This window comes from Ornithorhynchus anatinus, chromosome 18, assembly GCF_004115215.2.
Source record: "Ornithorhynchus anatinus isolate Pmale09 chromosome 18, mOrnAna1.pri.v4, whole genome shotgun sequence".
Taxonomy (NCBI): domain Eukaryota; kingdom Metazoa; phylum Chordata; class Mammalia; order Monotremata; family Ornithorhynchidae; genus Ornithorhynchus; species Ornithorhynchus anatinus.
This window is the reverse complement of record NC_041745.1, coordinates 13,360,560-13,381,951: the sequence shown is the minus strand read 5'-3', so window position 1 is coordinate 13,381,951 and position 21,392 is coordinate 13,360,560. Positions and strand designations below refer to the sequence as shown.

Below are 21,392 nucleotides of genomic sequence, written 5' to 3'. Positions count from 1 at the left end.
AAGCGCTTACTACGTGCAGAGCACTGTTCTAAGCACTGGGGTAAACACAGGGGAATCAGGTCGTCCCACGTGGGGCTCACAGTCTTCATCCCCATTTTACAGATGAGGGAACTGAGGCACAGAGAAGTTAAGTGACTTGCCCACAGAGTCCTTGTCCCAGATGGGGCTCAAACTCTTAGCGGTATGGAAAACTGGTATTTAATCCCCATTTTACAGATGAGGAAACTGAAGAATAGAGAGGTTAAGCAATGTGCCCAAAGTCACACAGCAGGTGTGTGACAGAGCAATCAAGTAACCTGCCTAAGGTGACACATCAGACAAATATCAAGGTCCGGATTAGAACCTGTTCCCTGGCTCCCAAGCCCATGTTTTTTTTTTTCCTTTTTAGGGATAGAACATGAATTACATTAGAGAAACTAGAAGGTACTGTGATCTCCAGATCTGGTCACCATGAGGAAGAGACGTTTGAGAGAGAACAGCTTCTTTTTGAATCTATATCCAATGCTTATCATCACATATGTGCTTAATCAGTGTCATATTTAAAAATGTCAATATTCCTTAGGTGTAAAATCAAACCCTGAATGGGTGGGGGACACAGGAGAGAGGAAAGTAATGGAAGAAGATACTCCAGCAGGTGATGGGTGGTGATTGACGGTGGTCCAGAGGGTGGAAGAGGACCTGCTCTAAGAAGAGAAGCCAATCCAGATGGATTTTCAGAAAACTCGAAAGGGAATGGGAGAAAGGAAAGGACACAGATGCTATATTCACTTCATTTGGATACGCTTTTGCATGGAAACCTCAAATTATTCAAATTCTAATGGTCTCTGTAGAGCTACAGATGTGTCTGGTTATATTTTAGGTCAAGGAAAGAGGCTTGAAGATAAAAACGGAATCAAAATGTTGGTATCTGTTCCAATACTGGGATTGCATTTCCAAGAGTGTGCCTATTTTCAGAGCTCTTTAGAAAAGTGCACCCCGCACATTCTAAAGCAATGGAACATGACCAAGCGTCCACTTTGAAACTGGAGTTCAGAGAAGTCCCTATCAGTACATTAAAGAGCAAAAAGTGGTAAAGATCGGCAGCTTCTCTGCTTCCAAGAGCGGGAGAAAGAGGCTTGCGGAAGCCAGAGATCACACACAAAGGCAGAGATGAGGCAGCCGGCGAGGCAGTTAATGTTAAAAGGAAAGGTGATTAAAAGTACAAAAGATAGCACCATAAATGATGTGTTCCAAATGACTGAACATAAAGGAATGAGACAGACCAGAGACTGGATTAAGCAGAAATTCCTAATCCCACTGGGAGAGTCTGAGGGATGAGATACCTTGTCTCCTCCATGGGAAGAGATACTTTATCTCCTCCATCCGCCATCCTGTGAGCTTTGAATCCACCCCAGACTGCCTCAGTCAATCAGTTATGGCTTGGTTCTACTCCTTTCAACTCCAGATGATCGGAGCCGTCACGGTTGAAGCGGCCTAAGTGTGATCCAAGAAGCAAAGGTGAGACACTGACAGCCAATTTACAAAGAATCTGTGGGGCAGAGAGTGAGCCATGAACTGGTGGTAATGATAATTGTGGTATTTCTTGATGCTTCACCAATCAATTAAGGTATTTATTGATCACTTTCTCTGTGCACGGCACTGTACTAAAGCACTTGGGAGAATACAGTAGAGTTGGTTGTTGTTACTGTCTTATGCTGTCGGGTCGGGTCCGACCCACAGCGACGCCGTGGACACATCTCTCCCAGAATGCCCCACTTCCATCTGCAATCGTTCAGGTAGTGGATCCATAAAATACGTAAAAATACATATTGGTAAAAATGTGGAAGTGGTTTATCATGACTTCCTTTCGCCCAGTAGACGAGTCTCTGCCCAAGACTCTCTCCCACGCTGCTGCTGCCCAGCACAGTTGAGTTCTGACTTGCAGCGGATTGCCTTCCACTCATTAGCCATCACCCTAGCTAGGGATGGAATGGATATGCCCCTGCTTGACTCTCCCTCCTGTAGTTTTGACCGGTAGAGTACTAGAAGCCCTCCAGGTGCGACACTGAGAGGGGAGAGTTGGCAGATCTTACAATTTCGAACCACATTCCAAGAACTCTGCTAAGCACTGGTGTAGATCCCGGACAATCAGGTAAGGCACAGTTCCCGTCCTACATGGACTCAGTGTGTAAGGACAGAGGAGAACAGGTATTAATCTCCATTTTATAGAGGAGGAAATTGAGGCACAGGAATGTTAAGCAACTTTTCCAAGGTCACACAACAGGTGAACATAGGGGATGATATTAAATAATCAATTGGTAATTACTGAAGAGTTACTGTGTGCAGAACACTGTACAAAGTGCTTGGGAGAGTACAGCTGAGTTGGTATGCATGTTCCCTGCCCACACGGATCTTGGAGTCTAGAGGAGGAGACAGACATTAAATAAATTAATGTATATTAATATATATATACATAGCCTTAATTTGTATTATATATGTGTGTGTATATATATAGATATATATACAGTGAGGCTGATGGTGGTACAAATATTTAGTGCTTCAAGGGTACAGATCCAAATGCACTGGTGACAAAGAAGAAAAAAGGGCTAAGTCGGGGAAGATCTCTTGGAAAAGTTGTGATTTTAATAAAGCTCTGAAGGTGGAAAGAATGGTGGTCTGTTATATAGAAAGGTGGGGGCAGTTCCAGACCAGAGGGAGGGCATGGGCGACGACTCAGTGGTGAGATAGACGAGTCTGAGGTACAATGAGTAGGTTGGCATCGGGCCAGTCAAGGATGCTGACTGAGTTGAGGTAGCAAATCAGCAGCGTCAGGTAGGAGAATCCAGAGATTAGAACCCAGACCAATCCTGTGGTCTTGTTATTAGGACAGGCTGCTTCAGTGTGGCAGAGTTAGTTGTCTGGGGCTGTTCCCGATACAGCAACTAAGACCCCTGGGTTAGGCCAGCCAGATGCTCATTTGGGTTGTGAATAATAATAAAATAATAACAATGGTTAAGCACTTACTAGTGACAGGCACTATTCTAAGAACTGGGAAAGATACAAGTTAATCAGGTTGGACCCGGTCCCCGTCCCACATGGGGCTCACAGCCTAAGTAGGAGGGAATAGTATTGAATCCCCATTTTGCAGATAGGTAACTAAGGCACAGAGAAGGGAAGTGACTTCTCGAGGTCGCACAGCAAATTCATGGCAGAGCCGGGATTAGAACCCAGATCCTCTGACTTGCGGGCCTGTGCTCTTTCAACTAGGCCCCGCTGCTTCATTCTGGATCTCTTTCCATTGCGTCCAGATGAAGCTGAACGTGGCCCTTCCAGATCATGTCCCATTCTACCGGATATCAAGTCAGTCAGTCAGTCAGGCCTATTTATTGACTCAAGCAGTTTCCAATCAGTCAATCAATCAGAGATACTGAGCACTGTACTGAATACTTGGGAGGATACCCTGGAGTAAGAAGTAGACATGACCCATTCCCTCAAGGAGCTTTAACTAGAAGTGGTAAAAGTATTTATTAAACGTTTCCTGGAAGAGAATAAACAGGTTAGAATCAGACATGGTTGCCACCCCTTGCGGGGGGGGGGGGTCTCACAATCTATAGCTGGAGAGACACTAAAATACATCCCTGGTAGGGGATACAACTTATGCACTCCAGTCCCGTTGGGCAGTGGGGTAGGTACTTCAAATGTTTAGAGGTTACAGACTAACAGATGCGGTTGCGAGGACATAGGACGCGGAGATGAGCGATTATTCAGGGAAGGCTTCTTGGAGGAGATGTGATTTTAGAAGGGCTTTGAAGAAGAAGAGAGCGGTGGTCTGTCCGAGTTCCAGGCAGGAGGAGGAAAGGTATCAGCCATGGGTCGCTGATGAGGCTCAGTGGGATCGACAGTGTTAGCGTGAAGTGTGAGGGCTAGGCGGTAGAGGGAGAGGTAGGAGGAAGAGAACAGATTGAGTGCCTTAAGGCGATCGGTGAGGACTTTCTGCCTGATGCAGAGAAGGATAAGAGAATTGTACATTCCAAGCGCTTCGTACAGTGCTCTGCACATAGTAAGCACTCAATAAATACTATTGAATGAATGAATAAGAACCACTGGAGGTTTCTGAGATGTAGGAGATGTGTGCAGAATGGCCATTCTAGGCCACGGGACCCCCACCCTTTCATGGAGCGGTAGTAACTGCCTTAGGAGACGTGGCAGGGGGAATTCAGAAGTGATGATTCCAAGTCTCCAGTTGCTTGGCAAGGATGACAAGGTGACGAACTCAGGAACCTAACTACAAATCTGGTTGGATTGAGGCCTGTGAGATTCGAATAGGGAGTCAGGGACCACCAGGATTATGATGTCCAGTGGTTCCATTGCTCTAGGCCTCAGAAAGATCCCTCCTCTTGGACTAAAACATGGATGTGCTTTGGTACGGACTTTCTGATTTCCAGCTTGTCTGCCTTCCCCAAATCAGCTCCAGGTATTTTTTAACCCTAAAGGAATTGGAATTTTCACTCTGTGAAGATGTTGTCATATCCCTTGGGACTGTGTTCAAATTCCTCAAAAAGGGTCACTGTTAGATTCTATGTCTGACTCTCCAAGGCTTCGGATTTTCGGACACTACTTGAGTCGTCCTTCAATGAACCATAGGTGTGTGGAATGCAAGCAGAGACCCACATTCAAGCTTGCAATCAACTGTGTTAACATTTTCCTGCAATCCTTGAGAGATGGAGCAAGGATTGCAGGAAAAGGGAGAGTTCAGGAACTTATGACCCACAGCAGAGCACTGGTGAGCCTTGTGATATATTTTGGGGTGCTGGTTGCTAGGTTGCTGGTTGCTGATTGCAGCATGGCTTAGTAGAGCAGCGTGGCTCAGTGGGAAGAGCCCGGGCTCGGGAGTCGGAGGTTGTGGGTTCTAATCCCCGCTCCGCCACTTGTCAGCTATGTGACTTTGGGCAAATCACTTAACTTCTCTGTACCTCAGTTACCTCATCTGTAAAATGGGGATTAGGACTGTGAGCCCACGTGGAACAAGATGATTAACCTGTTTCTATCCCAGCGCTTAGAACAGTGCTTGGCACATAGTAAGCACTTAACTAATATTATTAATATTAGAGTAAAGCCCAGGGCCGGATTATCTTTGATACCCTGCCTTGTGGGGACCCTGGAGAGGGGCCGACAGACTGCACTGAACCCAGTGCAGAAAATACTCCTTGGAACCTCACCATTTTGTTGGGAACCAGTAGGAGAGAGGCTTCTTGACCCAAAGAAGCTGCTCTTTCTATCTCGGTATTCTCATCTGTAAAATGGGATTAAATCTTACTCTCTCTGACTTAGACTGCAAACCGGCGTTTGGGACACGGATGTGACCAATCTAATTATCCTGTCTCTACCCAAGTGCTTAGTACAGCTTTTGGCCCATTAGTACAAACAAAAATTCCTCACCATTGGTTTCAAAGCACTCAATCAACTTGTTCCTTCCTACTTCACCTCGCTACTCTCCTAATACAACCCAGTCCACACGCTTCACTCCTCTAATGCTAACCTTCTCACTGTGCCTCCATCTCTCAGCCAACCCGTCCCCAACCTGCTTCAGGTCTGGAATGTCCAACAGACAATCACTCTCCGCTTTCAAAGCCTTACTGAAGGTACATCTCCTCCAAAAGCCCTTCTCTGACTAAGCCTCCCTTTCCTCTTCCCCACTCCCTTCTTGATCCCTGACTTGATCTCTTTGTTCATCCCCTGTCCCAGCCCCACACCATTTATGTTCATATCTATAGTTTATTCATTTATATTATCTGCCTCCCCTGCCTCTAGACTTGAAACTCACTGTGGGCAGGCAGTGTGTCCGTTTATTCTTGTATTGTACTCTCCCAAACACTTAGAATACTGCTCTGTATACAGTAAGCGTTCACTCAATGCGATTGAATGAACTAATATCATAATTCATTCAATCGTATTTATTGAGCGCTTACTGTGTGCCGAGCACTCTATTAAGCGCATATCATAATTGTCATCATCATCTTTATCATAATTGTCAGCAGCAGCAGCAGCAATCGGAGCAGCGAGATGGAAGTTGCACCCCTCCTACCTCCCCTGCTCTCCAGCATGTCCCTGAAAATCCCCAGTTCATCTCTGCTCCATGATATTGGCACGCTTAATCTTGCCTTGGCAATGCCTAGATAGAGACGGTGGCAGGAATAAATACTGATTCAGGGAAAATGGAAATCAGGAAAATGGGATTGGGAAATAAATAGCCAGTTGGAAGAGAAAAGTTCAGGATGAAAAGCAAAATCACCATCCATAAATTCAGAGACGAGAGTACTCAGACCCCTGCTAACCCAGCTCCTCATTTTGATGATTACTGCAGACATAACCATGTTCTTAAATAACTGAAAAGGTCAGGTGCATCTTTGCGATCGGCATGAACACCACATCCTCCACTCTTCCAACCCTAATGACATTTAGACACAAGCCAGCAGGAAGTTGGTTTCCGCACTTCTCTCTGTGGAAGCCCAAGAGAATCAAGAAAAGGCAACATGACACAAAGGAAACATTCTATCTCGGTTTCTCATCCGTCGCAGACCCACCTCTTAAACGTTTCTGGGAAATCCACTGCAACAACAGGAGCCAACGATCCGAAATCTGGACACCCTTCTCCAGACACACCTCAGCGTACACTCTTCGCTCCTCTCATGGACATCTTCTTAGTTAAATATATTCAATAGTCTTTACTGAGCGCTTACTATGTGCAGAGCACTGTACTAAGCGCTTGGAATGTACAAATCGGCAACAGATAGAGGCAGTCCCTGCCCATTGACAGACTTACAGTCTAATCGAGATATTGATAGATGTAGATAGATACATTTGTTACGTGCCACTGCCACTTGTCGGCTGTGTGACCATGGATAAGTCACTTAACTTCTCTGTGCCTCAGTTACCACATTTGAAAATGGGGAATATGGCTAATTCCCAAGTGACTGAGTTCAACCTGATTACCTTGTAACTACCCCAGCACTTAGAACAGTGCTCTGCACATAATAATTGCTTAACAAATACCAACATTATTATTATTAAATTCCTGAGCCCCTTGAGGATCAGGGACCATGTCTAATTCTCATCTGTGTATTTTTCTCCCGTGACTTCATTCATTCAGTCGTATTTATTGAGCACTTACTGTGTGCAGAGCACTGTTCTAAGCACTTGGGAGAGTACAATACAACAATAAGACACATTCCCTGCCCACAAGGAGCCTAGAGTCTAGAGGACTTAGTATAATGTTCTACGTACAATCCATTAATCACATTTATTGAGCACCTATCTTGTGCAGAGCACTGTACTAAGTGATTGGGAAGTGGTTTACCACTGCCTCCTTCTGCCCAGTAAACTTGAGTCTCCGTTCTCGACTCTCTCCCGTGCCGCTGCTGCCCAGAACATGTGAGTTTTGACTTGTAGCAGATTGTTTTGCACTCGCTAGCCGCTGCTCAAACTAGGAATCGAATGAATATGCCTCTGCTTGACTCTCCCTCCCGTAATCAAGATGGGTAGAGTACTGGAAACTCTCCAGATGTGACCCTCAGTGATGAGTTTTGCAGTAGCCAGTTAGATTCTTTCTACCTCAAAGCATTACTTCTCTAATTAGCCCTTTTATTCAGATCAGAAATATTTCCAATTGTAATAAATAAAGGTGGAGTACATAGAGACTAGTATGGAGTTGCAGAAAACCAGTTTGCAGTTCAATCGACAAGCCCAGATCTATCACACCTTCGAGATTGTTCCATTGTGTTTCCGGAATGCTACTGCCTCCGGATGTAAGGGAGGATCCAAGTGGAAACCAAAGACGAGAAATCTATCTTTTCCCTCCCCAGTTGCCCTGCCCCATATTATTAGAAAGTCTTTCCTCGGTTTTCTCCACCGTGGAACAAACTGTTCCCACAAGAACCAGAAGGGGACGAGCAAAACAGATCTTTGCCTACCCACGTATCTGCGGTTTATTTGATGAAGGAGACTAGTGGGATAATTATCTGTTTATCGATGCAGGACATAAATAGATATTTCAAATATCTGGCACACTTGAGTTCAGCTGAGGAAGGTGTTTTCAGAAAGTTCCTCAATTCCTTGAATCGAATATTTGCTACCTTTCAACTTCCAAGTCCTCTCATCTTTCCCTAAACTGGGTGTAGTCAGAGTCTTCTGAGAATTCTCCAGAGAAATGACCTAGAGAGCAGGGGCCACTTTTCAGATCCTTCACCCAAAGTTCCTCTGATCTGTTTCAAATATGCCCTTCACTTTTTCTGCAATCTCTCCCAATCTCTGCTAGATTTACCGTTTTGAAATGCCTTCACCAGATTTTTATTCTATCTCTAGATCTCAAAACACATGCATCGCATCAACATGGATTTAGGTTCCGACGCCTTAAAATCAGAGTCCCCTGAAAAATCACTGTAAAGAAACTCACTTTGCTACTAACATATAACTCAATGCCAGCATGTCCTAGTGAAAAGGGCCTAGACCTGGGTTCCAATCCAGGCTCTGCCACTTGTTTGCTGTGTGACCTTGGGCAAACCACTTAACTTCTCAATGTTTCAGTTTCCTCAACTACAAAATAGGTATTCAGTACTTGTTCTCCCTTCTTCTAAGAGAGACAGGGACTATCCCCAACCTAATTAACCAGCATCCAGCCCAACACTTAAAACAGTGCTTGGCACCTAGTAAGCACTTAACAAATACCATTAAAAAGTGTCGCAAACTACCACTCTCCTCTGTTTTATATTTTCCCACCCATGTAGTAAAAACTTAATGTAGGGCACAAAGAAAACCTGGAAATCACACAAGATTGAGTCAAAACTGTAATAAAAATGTGTGGTATTGGTTAAGTGCTTACTGTGTTCCAGGCACTGTACTAAGCACTGGGGTGGGTGCAAGCAAATAAGGTTGGACACAGTCCTTGTCCCACATGGGGCTCACAGTCTCAATCCCCATTTTACAAATGAGGGAACTGAGGCCCAGAGAAGTAAAGAGATTTGCTTGAAGAGACACAGCAGAGAAATGGTGGAGCTGGGATTAGAACCCACAACTTTCTGACTCCCAGGCCTGTGTCCTAACCATTACACTGTGGTGCTGACACAAGGTGACTCTGAAGGATGCAGAGGAGACCACATTAAATGAGCTACACAATCTGACCCCCAACATCAGCACAGGATTAGCTTTCATAAAAAACCCCCAAACTCAACCAGATTAAATGCAAATATTGCTCTAATGCTGTAGTTATAATATTTCAAGGCCTCCTAATAGACACTGATATTGGTTGAGAACGTGTATAGCAATTACTTATATCCCTGAGTCATTTCCCTGGGCTAAGTAAACCACACAACACCTCTCCTTTAGAAGGTGATCTTTTTAGTAACTCAGAAATAAAAGCCCCTCTGAAATACGAAATGGGTCTCCAGCATCTTAATGGAAAAGGTTGAAAAGCTTTAATTATCTTTGTTAGCTAGGGTAACATAAGAAGCAGAAGTAGATGCTAATAATCAATGATTGTTAATGAAAAAGTATTTCAGTGAAGTCACCATGCATGGCATCGGGTAAATAATACTTGAAACGCTCCAAAACAGTTTAATGTTCAGGGAAGTGTAGGAAAAAAAAGGATTCTATTACCGCTTCCTAGAGCAACACAAAACAAAAATTTCTGGCAAATCTTGAACATTTCTCACTCTGCACTTACTCTTTACACTTTTGGGGCTCTGCAGCCTTTTCTAATGAAGCTCTTAGTGTGTTGTACCAAACCACACTCCATAGCAGGCTTCTGGTAAGAGGTTTACTGAAAAAGGAGATGTCAAAACTGAAAGCTGAGAGAGCCAGGGGACCCAGAAGGCAAAGCATCACTTGCCAGTGACACCCGTCACATTTGAAGGGCAAGGAATGTTGCGGAGATCAGCAGAGAGGGAGAAAAGTCATTGTCTGAGAGACACTCACCATATTTATTGATGACACAGGACCAATGCTGTTAACATAAATGTCAACGTCAATGACAGTTGGTTTTACTGCGGAGAGAAAAGAAACACACCATTTAATCTTCTGTGTGATGCAGAGACCGTGAGTTTATCAAACTCCCTCAGATGTTTTTTGAAGAAACCTCCAGGGCCCCTCTTATCTTGGTTAATAGGGATGGTGAGGGGGTGAATACCTAGCAGGGGTTCAGTAGGAGTCCAAGACAGAGATAGGGATGGGGGACAGCTCACACCTGGATGGAGGAGAGATCAGGAGCGGGAGGGAGTTGGTAGAAAATCTCCTTGCTTCTGTTCCCACGCAAAAATTGCTCACACCTATGGCTCCAGCCTCTGAAATAAGCATAATCGAGGAATATTCTCTTCCCATTCACCATCCCCACGGCCCCAGCTAGCACACCCAGAGGCAGACTGAGAAGTTAACAATTTCAGGATCTTTTCCTGCAATAGCAGATAATAATGATGCTGGTATTTGTTAAGCACTTACTATGTGCAGAGCACTGTTCTAAGCGCTGGGGTATACAGGGTAATCAGGTTGTCCCACATGAGGCTCACAGTCTTAATCCCCATTTTACAGATGAGGTAACTGAGGCACAGAGAATTTAAGTGACTTGCCCACAGTCACACAGCTGCCAAGTGGCAGAGCTGGGATTCGAACCCATGACCTCTGTCTCCCAAGCCCATGCTCTTTCCACTGAACCACACTGCTTCTCTTTTGCTGCCAAGTCATCTGAAGGGTTCACTCTTCAACTACTGATGGTAACCAGATCTTACAGTAATAATAACATGCCATGGGTGTGCTAAATGCTGGGAAAATAATATAGGAGTATTAGTAATAGTAACAACAACAACAATAATAATAATATTGATAATAATAGTATTAAAGCGAGGCACCGAGAAGTTAATTGACTTGTCCAAGGTCAATCAGCAGGCAAGGGGTGGAGCCAGGATTAAATATAACATAAAAAGGTTGAACACAGTTCCTATCCCACGTGAGGCTCATGGTCTGAAAGAGCGGGAGAACGGGTTTTATATCCCCATTTCAGAGATGAGGAAACTGAGGCACAGAGAAGTGACTTGCCCACTTCAGTTAAGTGACTTGCCCCAACTGGGTTTAGAACTCAGGTCTCCTAACACCCAGTCCCAGGTTCTTTCATCAGGCCAAGCTGCCTTAGATCTAGAGATTTTTCTCAATGGAACAAGCATCACAGATCATTATAATAAATCAATCACTCGTATTTGTTGAACACTTATAGTTTGCAGAGCACTATATTCATCGCCTGGGAGTGCACAATACGGCAGAGCCGGTAGACACGTTCCCTGCCCACAAGGAGTTTGCAGCTGAATTGTTAGAAATCCAGAACCCTACACGCAAATGTGCGGAAGGAGGGAATGGTAAACGGTTTTCGTATTTTTACCAAGAAAACTCTACGGACACACTACCGGAGCGATTGCAGATAGAGGTGGGGCGTTCTGGGAGAGATGTATCCATGTGGTCGCTATGGGTTGGAGACGATTGAACAGCATAAGACAAGATATGTAAATGTGATGGTTTTAGGCTCTCAACTATCCAGGAAGTTTTAAGTTGGAGTGGAAAAGAATCTGTTGCGACACCCGTCCTTATCCTAGGCACAGAATCCTTGCCTAATGGTCCTGGAGTACCTGCTGTTCAATGTCTATCTACCCCTGTAATGAGACTGAGAAATGGAAAACTGTTTCCTTTGGGATTTGTTTGGGTTTTTGTTTTGTTTTGCTTTTGGGTTTTTTCTTCCTTTGGTTTGTTTGGGTTTTTTTGTGTTTTTTTTTACTGGTATTTTTAATGTCTACCCCTGTAGGCGGTAAGCTCTTTGTGGGCAGGGATCGTGTCTACCATCTCCCTTATATTGTACTCTCTCAAGTGCTTAGAACAGTGTTCTACACGTACTCAATAACTACAGTTGGTTGATTGTCAGTCATAGTGCTGTGCTGGATGGGTAAAGTGATCAAAGCCACATGCGCAGCCAGTCACCTGCACGTGTTTTTCTTCAAACTCTGGCTCAAAGATGATGGATAACCCTCACAGCCTGCCGAGCTGGACAAGTTTTTCAGTCTTTCAGAAACATGGATTCACTTCAGCTTTAGAGGAGCAGTGTGGCTCAGTGGAAAGAGGCCGGGCTTGGATCTTAGAGGTCATGGGTTCCAATCCCGGCTCTGCCGCTTGTCAGCTGTGTGACTTTGGGCCAGTCACTTCACTTCTCTGTGCCTCAGTTCCCTCATCTGTAAAATGGGGATGAAGACTGTAAGCCCCACATGGGACAACCTGATCACCTTGTAACCCCCCCGTGCTTAGAACAGTGCTTTGCACATAGTAAGCGCTTAACAAATATTATTAATATTATTATTCAGCTTCCAGATCCCTCTTTAAATCCTCAAACGGGGTGGGATAAAGTACACTGAAAAGTATTGGCCCTCTTAGATTAACCCATTTCACTCTGACAGTGATGAGGAAAGGATCAGAAATATCATCTTTCCCATATCATCTTGGGGGTTTCCTAAGGATCGTGGTGAATTTCTTTGGAATTTGCTTAGATATTTCCAGAACCCTGGTTTGTTGCTGGTGTCCATGGGCTTTGGTAAAGGTAAGGGACTTGGGATTGAGCTCTCTGCATTTCTCCTGTGCCTAGCAAGTTGATGCAAGATGATATCTGTTCTGCTTGGTTTTCATCTGATGATGAAGCGCTACTATGTGCCAAGCACTGTGCTAAGTATGAGGCTAGCTACAGTAATAATGTTGGTATTTGCTAAGCTCTTACTATGTGCAGAGCACTCTTCTAATCGCTGTGGGAGATACAGGGTGATTAGGTTGCCCCATGTGAGGCTCACAGTCTTAATCCCCATTTTACAGATGAGGTCACTGAGGCTCAGAGAAGTTAAGTCACTTGCCCACAGTCACAAGCTGACAAGTGGCAGAGCAGGGATTCGAACCCATGACCTCTGACTCCCAAGCCCGGGCTCTTTCCACTGAGCCACGCTGCTTCTCTACAAGGCAATCAAGTCAGAAACAATTCTTATCCCACATGGGGTTCACAATCTTCAAGGGAAGAGAGAAAAAGGCATTTAATCCTCATTTTCCAGATGAGGAACCTGAGAAACGGAGAGGTTAAGTTGCTCGTCCAAAGTCACACAGCAGGCAAAAGGCAGAGCCAGGAATTAGAACTAAAGTCTTCAGGCTCCCAGTCCCGTGTCTCTCCCAGAGATAATTTGGGATTCAGAGAGTGGCCAGTTGACTATGTTTTGACTTGCTTCTTTACTTTCAAAGCCTTATTAAAATCACATCTCCTCCAAGAGGGCTTCTACGCCCTCTCCCTTCAACACTGTTCTTGCATTAGAATTTGCTCCATTTATTCACCTCTCCCTCAGCTCCACAGCATTTATATTCATATCTGTAATTTTTTTATTTATATTACTCTGCCCGCCCCCCCAACCCCAGACTGTTAGCTCCTCTAGGCAGAGATGTCTAACAATCTGTTATATTGCACTCTCCCCAGTGCTAAGCACAGTGCTCTACAAACAGTAAGCACTCAGTATATACCACTGATGGATTAATGGATAGAAGGATTCTGGCTAGAATCTTGCCTTGACTGGAAGGTGGATGTTTCCCAGTACTGTCCATAAGCAGCTCTCTCTCCCCTTTATTCTAGCCAGTGGTCAACTCGGCGGAATCTCTGAAGCCTCGTTACAGGATTGCCCATCATAGCCAGGTGCTCTCTCGTGTTTCCTGGCTTTGACTGTGGCGGCTACTTCCTCAGAAGTTGAGCTTCAGGTTATGTTCCCAACTTCTAACCGGTTTTATAAGCCTCAAAGGGTTTCCCCCTCGGTGACGGAGCACGTGGTCCATTTTCTCGAGGGGTCTTAAAACCTCTTCCCTGGGGTGAGGGTGCTTCTATCTGTTCTCTTCCGCAGGCCCTTGGTAGTGTGGATCGAGCTACGGAGGTCACTGAGTCAGGGATAAAAATCTTGAATAGGTTAGCGTATCCTGAATTGCTTTGGTTTTGGCATCCCGCTCCTGGTCAGACCTCTTTGTAAACTTGATCTGTGGGAACTGCCGACATTTTTGCGTGACTCCATTTTGTTATGGTAGTGAGGAGCGGCGTATGTGGTCAGTGCTTCCCCTCTTTTCAATCAGTCGATCAATCGATCATATTTACTGAGCGTTTACTGTGGACAGGGCACTGTACTAACCCCGCCCACGATGATCTATCGACGAATAACTTGTCGGTCATTCATGGGAAAGCTGGCTGACCTGGTCACCTGGTGATAATGTCAGCTGGAACCCAGACACTTCCAAAGAAAAAATGGACCAAGGGGAAGTGGCAAGATGTGAAAAACCCAGAGACAGGGATCATTTCTCTTCTCTCCTCTTCTGTCTTGGTCTGCTCTTCCTGGGCTGAAACTGAAATTTGGGCTGTAGCTTTGAGGAATCAAAAAAGGCCATGCTTGGTGAGCCTTTCACTGGGAAGTGAATGGTTGATGCTATCTTTTGGGGTAATAATAATAATAATGATGGTATTTGTTAAGTGCTTACTATGTCCCAAGCACTGGTCTAAGCACTGGGGTAGATACAAGGTAATCAGTTTGTCCCACGAGGGGCTCACAGTCTTAATTCCGTTTTACAGATGAGGTAACTGAGGCACAGAGAAGTTAAGTGACTTGCCCAAGGTCACGCAGCAGACAAGGAACCAAGTCAGGATTAGAACTCACGTCCTCCAACTCATTCATTCATTCAATGGTATATATTGACCGCTTACTGTGTGCAGAGCACTGTACTAAGCGCTTGGAATTTACAATTCGGCAACAGATAGAGACAATCCCTGCCCAACAAGGGGCTCACAGTCTAAAAGGGGAAGACAGACAATAAAACAAAACAAGTAGCCAGGCATCAGTACCATCAAGATGAATAGAATCATAGATATATACACATCATTAATAAAATAGAGTAATAAATGATATATACAAATATGCAAAAGTGCTGTGGGGAGGGGAAGGGGGAAGAGCAGAGGGAGGGAGTAAGGGGAATGTGGAGGGGAGGAGGGGCAGAGGGAATGGAAAGGGAGGGCTCAATCTGGGAAGGCCACCTGGAGGAGGTGAGCTCTCAGTAGGGCTTTGAAGAGGGGAAGAGACTTAGTTTGGCAGATGTAAGTAGGGAGGGCATTCCACGTCAGCGGTAGGAAGTGGGCCGGGGGTCGACGGAGGGCCAGGCGAGAACGAGGCACGGTGAGCAGGTTAGCACCAGAGGAGCAGAGTGTACGGGGTGGGCTGAAGAAAGAGAGAAGGGAGGTGAGGTAGGAGGGGGCAAGGTGATGGAGAGCTTTGAAGCCAAGAGTGAGGAGTTTTGGACTTCACGCGAAGGTTGGTAGGAAACCACTGGAGGTTTTTGAGGAGGGGAGTGACAGGCCCAGAGCGTTTCTGTAGAAGGATAATCCAGGCAGCGGAATGAAGAATAGACTGGAGTGGGGAGAGACAGGAGGATGGGAGATCAGAGAGGAGGCTGTCACAATAATCCAGTCGGGATATTATGAGAGCTTGTACCAGCAAGGTAGCAGTTTGGATGGAGAGGAAAGGGCGGATCTTGGCGATGCTGTGAAGATGGGACCGGCAGGTTTTGGTGATGGATTGGATGTGTGGGTGAATGAGAGAGTGGAGGCAAGGACGACACCAAGGTTGCGGGCCTGGGAGACGGGAAGGATGGAGCACCGTCAAGAGTGTCTGCTAATTAATAATGATACTGATAACAATAATGACATTTGTTAAGGGCTTACTATATGCCAGGCATTGTACTAAGCCCTAGTGTGGATATAAGCAAATCAGGTTAGACACAGTCCCTGTCCTATGGGGGGCTCACAATTTCAATTCCCATTTTACAGATAAGGTAACCGAGGCCCAGAGAAGTGAAGTGACTTGCTCAAGGTCACACAACAAACTAGTGGCAGAATCGGGATGAGAACTATGACCTTCAGACTCTCAGGCCTGTACTCTATCCATTACGCCATGCTGACTTCCATACTGCGTCTGGGACATTATACGCTCCCAAATGCTTTGTACGGTGTTCTGTACGTAGTAGGTGCTCAATAAATAGCATTGATTGGCTCATTGCATGATGTAGCATCACCCAGTATTACTCAGGCGACAGTATTAATCAAACCCCTGCTGTACTAAGTGCTTGGGAGAGCACAATGGAGGTAATAGGCATAATCTCTACCCTCCACAGATTACAGTGTAGAGGAAGATAGAGTAACAGGAAGAATTTATAGATAGGAGGAAGAAGGAAAAGTGGAAATTTAGATGTACAAGAGTTTAAGAGCAAGAAAGTCTGTAAGATGGTATTCACGAAAGTGCTGCAAGCAGGTAGCAAACACGTAAACAAACACGTAGATGGTACAGAAGTGCTTGGATTGAAAATTAGAGGGATATCCCCTTGGGGGAAGGGAAAATTATTTGAGGAAGGCTCCTGGAGGAGAAGAGATACCAGAAGGGGAAAGCTATGCTCTAGTGGATTATAAAAGGGAGAGGATTTCAGGTAGGAGGAAGGCTTGAATCAGGGGTCGGAGTTGGAGGAGACAGTAATGAGGCCCAGCGAGTAGGTTAACTTGAAAGGACTTGAGAGCAAGCTGGAGTGTAGTGGGAGAAGAGAGTGGATAAGTAGGAGGAAGAGAGCTGATGGAGTGCCTTAAAGCCGTCGTCGGGATATTTGGATCGATGCATAACAGACTGGATAATCATTGAGGACTTGAGGAAAGAGGAGGCGTGGGCAGAGTGACACTTTAAAAAAATGACTCAGTGAGAAGAGTGGAGTACCGACTGGAGAGGGGACATGTCAACCCTACATCTGAGCAGTTCATGAGTAACAAGTGCCTTCTGTATCTAGGGACAATCACTGTTAACATTTTCTAGATGTGTCCTAATATTCTGTGATGCAGTGCTTATTTTCTGTCTATTCTCTGTTGTTGTGGTGTTTTTTTTTAATTTGGGGCCTGCACACACACCAGAAGAAGCCAAACCAGATGATGTCAACAGGCAGAGTAGTGATTGCCACTGAAGGACAGAGAGGAGTGCATGAGGATTAGATTTGGCGGGGCAGGGTTATGGAGGAAACGAAGGGGAATGGGTAGGTGGAAGAGGGTGTGATTGGTTAGGCCTTGGCCAGGCTAATAAATTTAAGCTCACTAACACTGGAGGGGCTGATTGGGTGCGATAAGAAGTGGTTGGCTCAAGACACACATCCCATATATCCTGGTGTTACCTCCCCTGAGGCTGGGAGAACCATAGGGCCAAACATTTAGACCGGGATAAGTAAATTCCAATGGATCTCGTCACACGATCCTTTCCCCCGACCCCTAAATACGGCCAACGGAAGGGAGGAGGACCTTGAAGGGGAGGGGTCTCCAACGAACTCTTGGTAGTAGGTTGGAACTCTGTCACACCGTTGTGGCGGTCACCTCTATGTAGAATCGTTGACACTCTGTCGGACCCTCCCTGGTGCCGAATGGCCTTCTTGCTGGGGAAAGGGGAAGTGAGTGTTTCCACTAGAAACTTGATAGCTGGGATTATTTGAAAGGTAGCCTCTGGGTGACTTGAAAGGTAGCCTGTGCCAGGGCGATTTGAAAGGTAGCCCTGGAGAGAGTTGGGGATCGTGATGGCCATTATATTTATTGATTAGCCTAGGAATAGCTTTGCTCCTGAGGATTACCCATCGCTGATTCTTTGTTCTATCATTTCAATAAACCGGCTTCTGTTACTCACTAACCCTTCCAATCTGTGAGTCCATTTCCAATCCTCTGAGCCACAGACTCATGAATTGCCCCTCAGATGGTTCTGCCAGGTGACAGAGGGGCAGCATGGGATGGGAGAAGGGCTTTAGTTTATCCCTCCTTACGTCCTAGCAAGCACCCCCTGACCCTCTGTGGTAATAAGTGCTATATTTCTAAGTGGTTTCTATGTACCAATCACTGTAGTAAGCACTGGATTAGATACAAGGTAATCAGGTTGGACACAGCCCCATCCCACATGAGGCTCATGCTCTAGAAGAGGTGACCTGGAGCATCTCCTCTGCCTCACTTCCTGTTTGATTTATATGATATCATAGTGTATAATATAGATACATCAAAAGTAGACTCCGGTGCCATGGACATTAAATGCAAAAACCTTCATGCAGAATTGAAAACTTCAACACACACAGATCATTAAGGGCAAAATGTGCATTTCCTTCTCATATGCCCGAACAAGAAAATGGTTAATGGTACAATTAGAATATTCAATACTGTTTCATCCCTGGGCACCAAAATGGGAGCATTGCTGCTATTTGGGAAGAAATATGAAATCTCATTTAGAGCCTATTTTTAGAACGAGCTCCAAAACACCATTCTTTTTTTTTTGAACACTCATGGTATACAGCGAAGGGGTGGGTGAAGAGGAGCAGGCAAGAATCCTGACCACTGCTCCATATTCTCCTCCAGTCCTCTTTGCCAACTACCTTTCTTGCAAGAGGCAAACACTCCAACTCTCCCAGTGAGAGAGGGAGGTATCCACTTGAGGCCATAGGCCATCAGTAACAAACTGCATATGGCCAAAGACTTATTGAGGAACTCAAAGTTATAATGCCTCAATAGCCTGTTAGTACTTCAAAGAAAGGAAATCTGCAATCAAAGGTATTACTGGCCCAGCTGAGCTGAGGAGCAAAGAGGACAAGAAAACTCACAGAAGATGAACTGATTACAAGCAAAGAAACACACACACACGCACACAGTCTTTTCTCCTGCTAGGAGCATACTAGAGAAATTTAAAAAAAATGGAAAAAAAATCCACTCACAGGGGCCGTATTTTCAGAACCAAAATGTATATTTAGTTCTTTGTGAAAATTTCCCATTTCTGGCCAGAATTTGCTGAGTGCAACTCTTAACTTCTGACATTAAACGAAGGTTCAGGGAAGAGAGCCATGCCGCCAAGTCTTTGGAGTGCAGAACTATCAGTTATTCAATCAACTGTATTTACTGAACGCTTACCGTGTGCAGAACACTGTTCTAAGCACTTGAGAGAGCACAGTATAACAATATAACAGACATATTCCCTGCCCACAGTGAGCTTACAGTCTAGTCCTACCTCAGGGTCTCCCTCCCTCCATTTCTCCTCCACTCTCCGAATCAGCCAGAATCCATGTTAATGGATTAGTTGTCACCCATGTTTAAGTCATGAGCCAAAGGGGTAGCACCAGTGCCTGGGAGGGACCAGGCTACCGGCATATCAGACCCTACCCAGGTCTGGGCATTCTGGACCCTTGAAACTGACCGTTGACCCCTTTTGCATCTCGGGTTACTGTTTCGAATCTTTTCCGGATCTCCTATCAGAAGACTCAGACCCAGAACGGCCTCTCCGTCTTGCTCCTTTCCTCTGCCGACATGCACCGGGTTCTGTCTTGTGATTGCCAGCCTGGCTGACTGACCCGGAGACTCGTTATGCCAGCAAGGCTGCTCCAGCCCTACCTCTTGTCCACACTTCACCTCATGAAACTGGTCCAATTCCCCCAGGCTCTCCGTCGTCCCGGGCTGGTCCAGCTCTCCGCTACATCAGCACCGTGAGATATGGGTCCGAGCTTGAAGGCCACTACCGGTCCTGGGACACTCTGTAGTTGAAGTACCTGGGTTCGAAACCCAGCCACTTGTCTGCTATGTGACCTTGGGCAAGTCCTTTACTTCTCTGGGTGTCAGTTACCTCATCTGTACGATAGGGGTTAAGATTGAGAACCCCACGTGGGATAGGGACAGTGTCCAGTGTGATTAGCTTGAATCTATCCCAGTGCCTAGCACATAATAAGGTCTTAGCGACTACCACAATCATTTTTTAGGTCCCCTGCCTACGAATCTGAAAGCTGGCTGGAACTGGAGGCTGGGAAAGAGCAGGGGCATTAGGGAGCCACTAGCCTGTAGTCAAGGCAGCTTGTCAAGTCCCAAAAACTCTGCGGGGAACTGAGTTATTGAAATGGATTGTCCTATCGTTGTGATCCTGCCAAAATTTAAGGTCCAGTATCTTGGGGGAGAGTCATCCATGCAAACCCTATAAAAATCTCTCTTCCACCCACTGTCCCCCCAGAAGAAAAAAAAAGCTGCCCTTTCCTTACTTAGTCCCTCCCCTTGCAGGGAACAGCAAACCACCTGGCACTCTGCAAACAACTGGAGGGCAAACAAAAACTAGCCAGTGTCCACCTGAACTTCTAAATGCCATCCCACAAGTTGAAGAGCCTGAGTGGTGGCCGGTCAAACTCTGAAGTCCCTCGAGCTCCGTTTTTTCAGCCGAGGCTCACTGGCCATTTCATCGGGCGTCTTCCTCGACAATCAGGCCTGACCAGAGCCTGGGTTCGGATCTGCTTCTGCCTCTCCCCTAGGCTATAAGCTCCTTGTGGGCAGGAACGGTAATATTGTACTCTCCCAAGCATTTAGTACAGTGCTCTACCCACAGTAAGCACTCAGTAAATACAACTGACATCGAGTGACACTGATCCAGCCTTGTCAGTGCCTAGTGAGCAGCCCAGGAATGAACTGGACACTCCTCCCAAACTCAGATTGGGAAAGGCTTCCAAACCAGGATCCCCTCCCAGTTTCAGTCCTAGAATACAGGCACCAATTTCCTCCTGTATTTGCTGCTGATTGTCTCAGTCTGGGGCCCATTTTCAGCATTTTCTCCTTGGGTCTGATCCTTTCCATTGCATGAAAACAGCTTCTGGACACCCTTCACAGGAACATCACAACCGAAAACATCCTGAGAGGGTGTTTTCTAACTAGTCAGAAATTAAAAACCATCCGCTCTGGGCCCGATATGTAGTGCTAGTTTAATTTTACTAACATTTTCCCATGTAAAGGCATCATAAAAGCATTTTTTAACTTTACAGCTCTTCCTTGTTTTCTCTTCTCTCACAGTGGGAGGAAGCAGGATTAATTTTGTGGAAAAAAAATGTAAGCACTGGCTTCTGAATGATACCTAATCAAACTCACACAGACATTCAGAGACACACAGATTCCGGAAGGGAACCACTTCCAGACAGGTGTACGCATACACACAAATCTAGAGACACATACACACCCATTCCACACCCAGTTTCCCATTAACTGACATACGCAAGAACAGAAACACATATTAACAGGTAGAAAGACACCTGCAGGAACATGCTCAAAGGCAGACATACGCTCTACACACAGACACAGCGAGGCGCATATAGAGGAACACACGGAGACACAAACACACTCCACACGTACAAAGTCATTTCCTCACGCCCACTGACAGGACACTTACACCAACTCTTCCATACTCAGTCGCCCACTCACAAACATAATCACAGACACATCCCGCACAGAAAACACCACTGCACACACACACATTCAGACA

General features: G+C 45.6%; 1 protein-coding gene across 2 annotated transcripts in view; it reads right to left on the bottom strand.

The window, feature by feature from the left end:
- Positions 1 to 21,392, bottom strand: part of GABRG3 (gamma-aminobutyric acid type A receptor subunit gamma3) — a 437,607-nt gene that overhangs the window by 399,781 nt on the left and 16,434 nt on the right. For both annotated transcript variants that reach the window (XM_029046704.2, XM_029046705.2), the window contains exon 3: positions 9,949 to 10,016. In XM_029046704.2, the coding sequence (XP_028902537.1) occupies positions 9,949 to 10,016 (68 nt within the window). The remainder of the gene's footprint in view (positions 1 to 9,948; positions 10,017 to 21,392) is intronic.